This window comes from Colias eurytheme, chromosome 28, assembly GCF_061535395.1.
Source record: "Colias eurytheme isolate Ceu_HAF_F1 chromosome 28, ilColEury1 Martin Lab GWU primary, whole genome shotgun sequence".
Taxonomy (NCBI): Eukaryota; Metazoa; Arthropoda; class Insecta; order Lepidoptera; family Pieridae; genus Colias; species Colias eurytheme.
The window spans coordinates 2,908,858-2,921,599 of record NC_143007.1 but is presented as its reverse complement, the minus strand read 5'-3'; the positions used below and the strand labels follow the sequence as shown (position 1 = coordinate 2,921,599).

The 12,742-nt window shown below is 33.8% G+C and overlaps 1 protein-coding gene across 4 annotated transcripts in view; it reads left to right on the top strand.

Moving 5' to 3' along the window:
- The window catches only part of Lasp (LIM and SH3 domain protein Lasp), a 33,051-nt gene that overhangs the window by 16,244 nt on the left and 4,065 nt on the right, over window positions 1-12,742 (top strand). For 2 of the 4 annotated variants that reach the window (XM_090117481.1, XM_090117480.1), the window contains exons 2-5: window positions 3,030-3,124; window positions 9,102-9,234; window positions 9,895-10,030; window positions 12,001-12,303. In XM_090117481.1, coding sequence (XP_089973607.1) covers window positions 3,030-3,124; window positions 9,102-9,234; window positions 9,895-10,030; window positions 12,001-12,303 — 667 coding nt within the window. The remainder of the gene's footprint in view (window positions 1-3,029; window positions 3,125-9,101; window positions 9,235-9,894; window positions 10,031-12,000; window positions 12,304-12,742) is intronic. The other 2 variants (XM_090117484.1, XM_090117482.1) reach the window with 1 other exon arrangement.

Genomic DNA, 12,742 nt, shown 5'->3' with positions numbered 1-12,742 from the left:
TGTGGAGTTTTCGCGATCTAGTTTCCGTTTAAGGATCCTTTGTAGTTTTTTTGTTGTTGTAATGTCAATTTTACCGATAAACATATTTCGAGAAGTTCGTTGATCTATTAAAAACGGTTGTTCCTGTTTGGGGACCTTTTTATCAGTCGGGCAGCTGCATGTGGAAGATTTTTACATTTGCAAGATGCAATATCAAAGAACAACTTACTATTTTCACGAAAACTTTCATAGTTTTTTGGAGAAAGAGTGTTAATAGATTTAAGTAAATTTTTGTATTTTAAGTGATATGCTTTTAACATCTGTATGATTCTCGTTCGTGTTACAGTCGGAATAGAAGCTGTTTGCCATATACCTTCAATCCTAGGTACCACTATATCTGCTACTTGTGTAAATGTTGGCTCCTTTGCAGTTTCTAATTGTAATTTGAACTGATGTCTCGTCCATTCATAATACTTCATTACATCTTCATAAGTAGGTAGAGAATTATCTTTAATATCCACGACACCACCCAAAAGGGGACACTTAAATGCACTGCGAGTCTTTTCCATGCTTTAAAACAAACGACCGACCTTTCAATTCGAGTAATAATTTATAAAATAAATTGTCCACTGATATTGTGCAGGTGTCGAAAAGTACGCGCCGCGCAACGAAATGCCCCCCGCGCTCTACCTATTTTAAGTACCTAAATCAACGCAAGAATATAATTTTTATGATTGACAATCAAAATAGACTATTGTAACTATCGAATAGCAGAATTAAAAGGTAATGAATATTTATAGATGACATATTTATGAAGCGTCAAACATGGGTCTAAAAATCAATTTATTCAAAAGTTCATTGACCTTTCGGAGGCAGATGCTATGAACTAATTCAAATTATATTTCGTGTGTATTATGTTAAACCCTAAAGGTACCCTTTTCACGCTATTACATAACAATAACACGAAAAAAGTTTTTTCACTCCACCCTACTGTACATGTAGTATTACAGCATACATTTATTTATTTATTTATTCATACTTTATTGCTCTGACAAAACTTAACTAGGAACTTAATCTAATTATAAATTAAAACAAATGGCGGTCTTATCGTTAAATAGCGATTTCTACCAGACAACCAGACGTACGAAAGGAAGTTAGTTTGAGGAGAGGAAACACATACATTATGAAAATAATATGAAAAAGTACAGGGTCCAAAACTGCCCCTTGTGGAACACCATCACTATTATTTATCTTCCAATTATAATTGCTGCTTTCAAACATACCTGAATTACCTGTGTTTACTGATTCGTTCTTTGTTTTTGCTCGTAAATAATCAACCTAAGAAATATATATTTACAAATATAATTTTAGTAATCTAAAACGTTTTTTATCGCTGACATAATCATATGATGTAACTACTATCTTTAGGAAAATCTAATAACACCTGCTGTTACCTCACCTTTGTATGAAATATGTGATTTTATACAGCTTCCATCTAATCTTATCGTAACTCATTATTCATTAGTACACACACTACATAGGTTATCGAAGTTATCTGATAACGAGCTAAGAGCTAACAGGGACGTAGCGTGATTCAAGGAGGCCCTGTATAAAACATGTTTGGCCCCAAAAGATTTATTAGTACACAGAGTTATCGAAATTTACATTAATTTAGTTTTAATAAATTAGCAATTTGTAAATTTTATATTCAAGTAACCAAATAACTGTCTAAAAGATAGCACACTAATGTAGTGTGATTCAAGGGGGCTCTGTATCAAAATGTTTTGTGGGCCCCACGAGCATTCAATAACAGATACGAAAATGGTGTAAAAATCACAATACTTTAATTTCATGAGCTTATCTTTAGCGCTGGGTTTCATTTTATTTATGACAAGCTTTCCGCCCGCGGCTTTGCCCGCGTTTTCAAAGAAATACCCGTTCCCGTAGGATTTCCGGGATAAAACCTATCCTATGTCCTTTCTCGGGTATCAAAATATCTCCATACCAAATTTCATGCAAATTGGTTCAGTAGTTTAGGCGTGATTGAGTAACAGACAGACAGACAGAGTTACTTTCGCATTTATAATATTAGTATGGATTTACAAACACTTTAAATAAGAAACATTCGTCGACCTTTTGTTTAAATAAATGAATAAATTGTTTTGCAAAGAAAAATTGGGTTTAGGGGCCCCGTATCATTTGACTACGCCTCTGAGCTGACTGCTATCTTGAACATAGGTACTCAGATCTAATTATTATAGTCTTGAACTCAATTTATAGGTTTTGCTAGAATTGGGTTAAATAGAATTTTTTCGCTAACCTTTTCTAAGTTAGACGTCTTAAATTTTCATATCTCGGTTCAGAGTTATTAATTTTGTACATTCTTTCAGTCTCACAATTATTGGATACAACAAGTAATCCAATAATTGTGATAATAACTTGTTATAAGCAGGTATTGATGTCAAATTCTATAATCTTCTTATCTTCTTATATATAAAAATGAATCGCAAAATGTGTTGGTAAGCGCATAACTCGAGAACGGCTGAACCGATTTCGATAATTCTTTTTTTATTATATTCCTTGAAGTACGAGGATGGTTTTTACGTAGAGAAAACGTAAATATGTACCACGGGCGAAGCCGGGGCGGACCGCTAGTAGTACAATATAACTGACGAAATCAGTTGCATAATGTTACATTCAAAAATTTTTAACACATGCAATGATGCGATTCATTTTGAAATTTACATGATAAATTACATTATAAACGTACGTAATTATGTTTATTTGAATAAATTTTAAATTTATGTTTTATAAACACGCTTCACTTGTATCTATGTAACCCACTCGATCTTTTTTCCTTCCGAACTTTGATCCACTTTAAAAACGGACAGGATGAATTAAAACTTTTACTTTCTATATAATACGTAGATATTGTGAATAGAGCCGAATAAGAAGACTCATTTGTCACATTTAGATGGTACATACTGCAAACTTTAATTATTTCTCTCTATAATTTATATATCTTAAATATAGTATTAATTAATTTCCAGGTGTGGCACAAAGGCTGTTTCAAATGTCAGGAGTGCGGGATGACGCTCAACATGAGGACGTACAAAGGTTACGGGAAACAGCCGTATTGCGAAGCGTAAGTACCTACTTGTTTTATTTTAATTACAGAGTTAATTATTATATGTATATATCTATTAGATTATAGGAAGACTAGCTTTCCGCCCGCGTGTTCAAAGAAAACCCATGTTCTCATGGGATTTCCGAGATAAATCCTATCCTATGTGTTAATCCAAGTTACCCTCTATATGTGTGTCAAATTTCATTGTAATCGGTTCAGTAGTAGGGGAGAGCGGGGATGAAAGTCACATTTTTAACTTTTTTTATGTAACTTCCAAAATACGTTGTTTAGGAATGATATTTGTATACCAAAAGATAGTGTAATTATTCTGTTACAAAAGAAATAAACGTATTTTTGTGTAATATAGTGTTGTAGAAATATTTTGTATTTTCACTCTTCAGAAAAATGTGACTTATAACCCCGTGTCAGGGATGGTTGTCACAATGCCTAGGGTAGGTAGTCACATACTAAATAACAGGCAATTTATAAATAGAAAGTCACACTTTGGTCTTATAATTTTACGGAATAGTTTTTAATTAAGAACTCTTAACCAAATGAAACCGTGTCTACGGTCTTTATTTCAGTCTGAATATTAATCAATCACAATTTTAGCAAACAAAAATAATCGTGAGTCAATATAGAGTCATCAAGGACAAATGGACTTCCAGCAGGTTTGTTAGGGTGATTTTCCGGTGTTTACGGCTAAAACAAACAATCTCAAAACGCAAATAAAGTCATCTCGCATACAGGGTGCTGGTTGATAGGTGACAACCAGCCCCCGAAAATTTGTGACAACGAGCCCCATAACACGTTTTAGGAAAATAAAATTGAAAATAAATTCCGATCAATGAATATCTAAAAAACTATACTACGATATTATAAAACACATTTCATCATCATCAAATGCACTGAAAGATTATTACTGTAAAACAAGAACGTATAATTACGAGGTTCGACACAGCAGCACAAAAATTTACTTTTGCTGTGCGAAAACAATAAACACGTGTGAGGCCCTCACGGCAGATCGGAGCGGTCTGACGCGAAGTTGGGACAGCGTTTTCACTGTATCGCTCTTGCCACGCTGTTCAACAGACTTATTCGATAGTTCAGTTTTGTGTTAAGACCGCTGTGACAACCAACCCGTGAGACAACCAAACCCGGTCTCCCCTATTTGCGTGAAAGGGTAACAAACATACACAAATATCGATCATTGACATTGTAGGTACAAAAATAGTAAAAATACTTTTTAAAATTTTTCAATAATTTCTACTAAATCCTAAAAATAATCCCAATATTCCATACCATTCCTAAAATAATACACAAAAGCTTAACTATCCAAGTTCAAAGTTCATACAACTAATACGTGAGGGAATCCATAAGAATTCGTTTATTGGATAAACCATATGACTATAATAATTGAACTAGAATTGAACCAAATATATGTAATTATTGAACTTTACACCTACAAATACTTGTACAATAAAGCTGTGCCCCGCGGTTTTACCCGCATTGCTCCGCTCCTATTGGATTTAGCGTGATGAAATATAGCCTGTAGCCTTCCTCGATAAATGTGCTATCTAACACTGAAATCATTTTCAAATCGGACCCATACTTCCTGAGTTTACCGCGTTCAAACAAACAAACAAACAAACTCTTCAGCTTTATAATATTAGTATATACATAAGAAATAGATCGTGTAAGAAAACCATGGTACGTATACACGCTATGTTAAAAACGAAAGTTCTTATATAACACACCCGTTAACCATTGTTAACCGACTTTGAAAATGATGATTTGTACTTCTATAAAGCTAAGTTTGAATATAGGTGAATAAATTACGAAAAAACTGTAATAATGGGGTAAGTAATTATAATTTGGTATGTTTGATAAAAAACATATTTCCATGTATTATTGTTATTATGTTGATATAAGTATAAACTGCATGCCAATTTTCAGCCAAATCCGTTCTGTTGTTTTCAAAATAAAGAAAAAACATCCTCTCATTGACAACAAAAGATCATATAGTACCCATTATTTTTACATTTCATCTTCACTTCACTTCACTGATCGGTATGAAATATATAATATATAAGTAATCTTATATTTAAAGCCAGCTTTTAATAATTGATAACAAATCCAACTAATATTATGAATGCGAAAGCTTGTGAGGATGGATGTTTGTTACTCTTTCACGCAAATACTACTGAACCGATTACAATGAAATTTAGCACACATATAGAGGGTAACTTGGATTAGTACATAGGATTAGGATAGGTTTTATTCCGGAAATCGCACAGGAACGGGAACTATGCGGAATTTTCTTTAAAAACGTGGGTGAAGCCGCGGGCGGGAAGAAGTTTACTGTCTCTTGCGAATTGCTGAACAACTAATGCTTGATTTCTCTCCGGTCTTGTCGGACATCCGTCCCATCGGACGATGGATAATACACCAGTTTGGAATTATAAAATGTAGGCTGTAATATCAAATTAATATAGCTTAAAATGGAAATAGAAATCTACTTCATATCTTCAGCAGTCGGCTGCTTATTTTGATAGAAGAAAGATGGTTTCATTAATTTTTATATTATCTACATATATAAAACTCAAATGTGACTGACTGACGTATTGATCTATCAACGCACAGCCGAAACCACTGGACGGATCGGGCTGAAATTTGGCATGTAGGTAGATGTTAGGACGTAGAAAGGATTTTGATCAATTCCACCAAGGAGATAAATTAGGAGATGAAAGTTTGTATCATGCAATTTCCAAGCAGGCGAACCTGCGGGCAACAGCTACTCATCATAGGATGCCTGTGTACCAGCAGTAAGAACATAATATATGGGCTGATGATGACGACGATCTGTTATCGAGTAAACTGTTAAAGTTAGAAAATATTTCACAACGTTCAAACATACAAATTTCACATATTATTTCAAAACAGAAATACAATAAATACCTATAGAAAATAAGGTCGTAGGTCTTTAAAAGTGAAATTACAAAACTCTTTGTTAGCCAAGCACGCCTTAGATAGTGAATTTTATGATATATGTGTTCGTGACAGTTTCGTTATAACACGTACGCTTACTGTATATAAATAACTAGCTTTCTGCCCGCGGCTTCGCCCGCTTTGTCTAAAACATAATAAATTATATACTAAAACCTTCCTCTTGAATCATTCTATCTATTAAAAAAAAACGCATCAAAATCCATTGCGTAGTTTTAAAGATTTAAGCATACATAGGAACATAGGGACAGAGAAAGCGACTTTGTTTTATACTATATAGTGATAGTGATACGATGTATGTGACAGTGACAAAAAATGCAGGTTATTGTATTAAACTAGCTGTTCCACGCGGGTTTACCTGCATTCCTCGGCTCCTGTTGGTCTTAACGTGATGTTAATATATAGCCTTATAGCCTTCCTCGATAAATGGGCTATCTAACACCGAAATAATTTTACAAATCGGTCCAATGGTTCATGAAATATCAAATTTATGTACCTACCATTATTTTCTAAAAGTTATTCGTAATCTGCAATCTGCATAATAAACATTTATCTTTATAAAATAGCGAAACACGTTAAAATCTGTTCAGTCTTTTATAAAGATTTTTTATTTATTCACTAAATATTATAGTCTTCTATTCTAGTCTTAAATATATCTTCTCTCATGCCACAATCCGATCAATCACTGAACGCATAACGTCACTGAAGCGTCAAATGAAAGCCAACAATTTTGCACACTTTTACTGTTACTTTTTATCCACTTTCTCACCAACTAGACGATTTAATTGCTATGTTTATGTTTGATATGGTGTTTTGAGTAAATATTGCTGTGTAAAGAATGAATAAGTTGATACAGCTGTTTTCTATGCACTAAGTACTTAAACGCATAAAATATGGCTGTAAAAATTTAACCAGAATTATCTCTCTCTATCAGTAGTTTTTACAAAACCGTCAAAGATAAGTGAGGCAAGCGAAAAGGTCTCAATTTCTACTGGGGCCGTTTTTTGACCGCTTCTTCTTGTTATTTCCAGGCAGTTTATGCCGTGAATTCAACTGACTGGCAAATTCATATTATGAACGCAATAACCAGCCATGGTTAATTATGGTATGCGAAAATATAGATGATAATCCTAGGAATGCATTTACTAACATCTAACATATACACCTTAAAACCAAAGAGTATTACAAGCACAGTATTACAATATTATTTCCTACAGTAAGGAATCGCCTTTGATGTCGCGCGATGCCGCCGCCAGCGTAGGTACTTACGCTGCCACACGAAAATACGCTAGGGTTGCAACAAATGGGAAATAAAACAATTTTGATTATTAATATTATGATGAAATCATTTATTCATATGTACATTCAAAATAATTGCGATTATTAAATCTGATGTAATTATTTGTTCATAAATATATAATTACAGATATTGCACTGCTAAATATTATTTACGTGGACACTTTATTTTTGGATGTTCTTAATTGTATATTATACCATTTAACTAAGTAATGCATTCGCATTGGGATATACAATCTGATTAGAAAATAATGAGGACAACATATACATAGCTTTGATTTTAATTCAACAGATACAATTAATACAATCTTTCTGAAATATTGTTTCCTTCTGGGATTTCAATGTAGATTTACATCCGTAAACGGAACAGTTTTTGCGCGTCATAATAGAATATGTAAGTACCTATGTATAATAAAATTATTACACAAAAAATACGACTGCGTCATCCTTTCGCGATAGTTAATGCAAACTCAGCGTGATTGCATTAAGCGGCCCGCGTCGCCCGACCCCCCGCCAGTTCCCCTCCGTTTCTCTGCACAAGTACATTCGTCGCCATACTGTAGGATGGTAATACTGTGATTACAAGAATACACAGAATAATCGGTCAGTCGATCAGCTCTAATAATGCGTTATCCGTGGGTTTTCTATGTTAAGGAGCGGCCTGCCCTGCCTCTTCCGTTCGACAGATCTTTAACGTCGAAAAGATAATAATACTAGGTACTGTAACAATGGCGATATAGATATATATTCATAATAGATAGAAAGACTATTTGTAAAAGAAGTTCTAGCCTTAATAACGAACTAGCTGTGCCCCGCGCTTTCTCTCGCAGACGAGCCCGCTAGCCGCTAGTATGTGTGTGATATAATTACCTATATTACTGTAAAGTTTCATCTAAATCGGTCCAGTAGGTATTTCGTGAAATAGTAACAAACATACACCCTTTACACATACACCCTTCCTAACTATCGCATTTATTAACATTAGTTGTACTAGTTTTGTCTGCGATCTTCTTTTATCATGAGCATATGCAGTCAGTACTATATTTGTTTCCCTTCTAATTGACGTCTGAAGCTTAATTAGTTCAAGGCTCCGTAATAACTTATAACACACAAATAGTGATAATATGAGCATGAGTGAGTTTCCTCCAAAGGTAAAACACGCCACTGCAGTGAATTCTTGCGAATGTGTTATGAAAAGTACATAAAACTGTTTAATAACAATAGTTATAAGTATTTGGTGTATTGATAATAGTAAATATCTCTAAACATCTAGACTCACAATACAGAATATTAAAAGATCATCAACAACATCCGAGTCACGTTGTTTAAATATTCATGGAAATTACCACCTTATGGGTCTGGGCAGTAAATTCCAAATTCTATTGTATTGTTCATTAGAAAACTCTGCCTAATACAAACGTAGGCAGAGTTTTTCTTCGGACAATTCTTAGGGATTTATTAGTTGAGGTTTTTTATTGTACGTAAATAATATTTCACATAAAACACCTTATGAAATATTGTTAGATTATTACTATCGTTAATTTTTTATCGTAGAGTTTTATTCGACCCTGCATCTTTCGCTTTACCATAGCGAGGCCTTTAAACCCCTAAGTCCGAACTATCCAGCCTAATGAATCGTCTACTCGTTTGCTTTTACTTCCTTATTTTTAACAAGAAATATAAACAATTGCAGACACGTGGTAAAAACAAAGCCGACCGCAATGGCGGAGACGCCGGAGCTCAAAAGGATAGCTGAGAACACGAAATTACAAAGCAATGTCAAATATCACGCCGACTTCAAGAAGAGCAAGGGCAAGTTTACACAGGTTAGTTTGTAATTTATTATTATTGTTGTATCCTTGTCTATAATATACATGTTCTTTTAAATATATGAATAAAGTCAAAGGAGTAAGGACTGATTGACTGACATAGTGATCTGTCAACGCACAGCCCAACGGACGGATCGGGCTGAAATTGGCATGCAGGTAGATTGTTAGGACGTAGGCATCCCCTAAAAAAGAGTTTTGATCAATTCCAGCCCCTAGGGGATAAATCTGGGATGAAAGTTTGTACCATGAAAATTTATCTTTTCCACCCAGGCGAAGCTGCAGGCAACATCTAGTAATAAATAATAATATAAGTTCAAAAATTGGTACCTACTGATATATTATGTCGGACCTTAATAGTGTTGTCGTGGGTTAAAGGGACTGCAAAAGTTGATTTCATACATATGGTTCATACATGGATATAATTCAGGTTCAATACAAGGAGGTCTTCTCTCTAGGCTGATCAATGGACTGTTTTTCGATTAATTAAAACAAACAAAAGTCTTAGTCTTAGTCCATACAATATCATCATACGATGTACTGAATTAGCACATTGATCAATTCTGTTTCCAAAATATTGAAGACGTACATTCACTGATCTAACTCAAATATTTTCATGCTATTTGACCCAATAGTAACAAAAAATATCCACATTTTCAGGTAGCAGACGACCCCGAAACGCTAAGAATTAAAGCAAACTCGAAAATTATAAGCAACTTCTTATATCACGGGGATGTAGAGAAGAAAGCACAGATGGAGAGACAGAGACAGATCAACGAGAATGGCGAGATTGTTGGTGAGTCAGGATGTCAAGTGAATTTGGGGATGGGTCACATGTTTACATGTAAATTTGGGGATAGGTCACATGTTTACATGTAAATTTGGGGATAGGTCACATGTTGTTTACATGTAAATTTGTGGATGAGTCACATGTTTACATGTAAATCTGGCGATAAACAGTTATATGTTTACATGTCAAGTAAAATGAAGAAAAATCCCGCGCATTTTTACCTGCATTGCTCCGCTCCTGGTGGTCTTAGCGTGATGGTATATAGCATATGGCCTTCCTCGATAAATGGCCTATCTAACACAGAAAGAATTTTTCAAATCCGACCAGTATAGTACCTGAGATTAGCGCGTTCAAACAAACAAACAAACTCTTCAGCTTTATAATATTAACAGTATAGATTAGTATCATAAAAAAGGTGCTAGTAAAAAATAAAAGTTTCGAAATATATAATAAATATTATGTACTCTTCATTTCACAGATGTGCTAATAAAAATTCAAATTGCACAGTTTCAATTCATGATAGCACTATTTTCACATCATTGTGTGTGGTGTCGGACATTTTCATAAAATGGCCGTGGGACGATGTTTTGAAATTCAAATCTTTAATCTAACTAGATACTTTCTTTTGTAACGAAAAAACAGTTGTTATAACTCATTGTTATGGTGATTATGGAATATTTTCATTTATACGGATGATTTTGTACATTTTTTGATTCTTATCATATCTACTATTCTCCAATAAAGTAAGAGAACAATATTGGGGTCTTCAAGCGTAGATTGAAAAGGTACCTTCTAGGGAAGCGCATACCATCTTAGACGACATCTCAGCTTAACATCAGGCGAGATTGTGGTCAAGCGCTTCCCTATTAACAAAAAAAAAACTATCTAATTGTCTCATTGTCATTCTGGTATAGTCCTATTTTAATAAAGCATATCATCCAATTGTACCAAAACTCAAATCTTTGAATCGTATTATAATAAGTAATAACGTATATGAAAATATTCCTATTAATTTTCAATAATTATTATTAAGATGATAGTTTATAAGTTCTACATTTCAAAACATCGTTAAATCTACGGTTATTGTCATAGCTATGTGTTTGTTTAATGATAATTGCACATGATATAGAGACCAAAATCACAATTCAATTAGAAATGATATATTTTTTTATATGAATTATTGAATGTAGAATTGTTTCTCTTGAAAAATTTTGGTAACTATATCATAAACTTGATCAATTCCATGGCACTAAGTAGAGACGAGTAAAGTACTTAGTATTATTTTCTTCCATTCATTACAGTATTAAGACATGTATATTAAGTAAAATGAGTACTAAAACTAGGCTGTGAAGTATTTATTTTTTTATATTTAGATTAACGAATAATTAAATAATTTGCCGTTATAGAATTGGTCAATTTTATTACTATTGCAATGTACTTGGGGAAAACGTCGAGATTAAGGTGTTCATAAGAAGCTAATACACACAAATATTTCTTAATACTTGATGGGAAAAATGCGTTCATTCAGTTTTATCCAAACTCAGTAGGGCAACTATGTTACAAAAATAACAGTTTAACCATCTTAAATTCACTGTTGGTAACATGCGTGCGAGAACAAAGAATTGATAAAAAAATCTTCCTAAAAGACATCCTTGCCTACTGATCATTTGTATGTGTACCACTTACAATCTCAACAATATTGTATTATACAGGGTGTCCCACGGTCGGTATACTAAGCTGAAAGGAGGTTATAGTTTTGCATACGTTGAGTACGTAAAAAATATTTATAAAATTCCAGACGCATTTTTTTTTCAAATAGATGAATTCTTAAAACTCTTTAGGTATTTTTTACGTGATCAGTGTATTCAAAACTACAAGTCCCTTCGCGGTTATAATACCGATAGTGGGACACTCTGTATATTTACTTAAAACTCACTAACATCTCGACGTTCACGCCGTAATACCATCACATCCAGACGTTGCGACGAACGACAATTATCAACACCAAATCGACACATACGCAACAGAAATGCTCAACGCACCAAATCTACCGCCCAAAAACCACTACCAGACGCCCGTACAGACCCAGCAATATACAACCAGACAGGAGGACTATTACAATTATCCGAAATACGATGATTATGCGACACAATCGATGCAGAACCAAAAGATTGGTAGGATTCAAGACTATGATCCCTTGAGCGATGGGCCTAGAGCTCCGCCGAATACGCAACGGGCCTCATCCACGTTGATATATACGAGCGCGAGTGAGAAACGAGGTAAGTTTTTATGTTTGTAGGGAAGTCCATAAAAAATTGAGGGTAGTTCTATATTACGGTCAAATGTAGGGTAGTTGGAAAAAATATTTGATTCTGTTTTTTAATGCTCATTAGTCATAATTTTATTTGTGATTTGTTATCTTATTTCAATTAATAGTCATACAGCCCCACTTAAATATTGTTTTATGGACTACACTTATTCATTTTACACAATACGATACACACTGCTCTTTAAAGTATTGAAAGACATCTATCAATTTTTGTCAATAACATTTTCCATATTTCATAGCACTTGTTTGGCTATTTTGTGTTTGTATGTAAACTTGTGAATAATTTTTTACGGTTATGGCTCACCTATGTGTGGTATACAATGTATGTCACGTTTCATTTTCATTTCATCAGATAAAACTCATAATATTAAAAATGTGAAGACTTATTT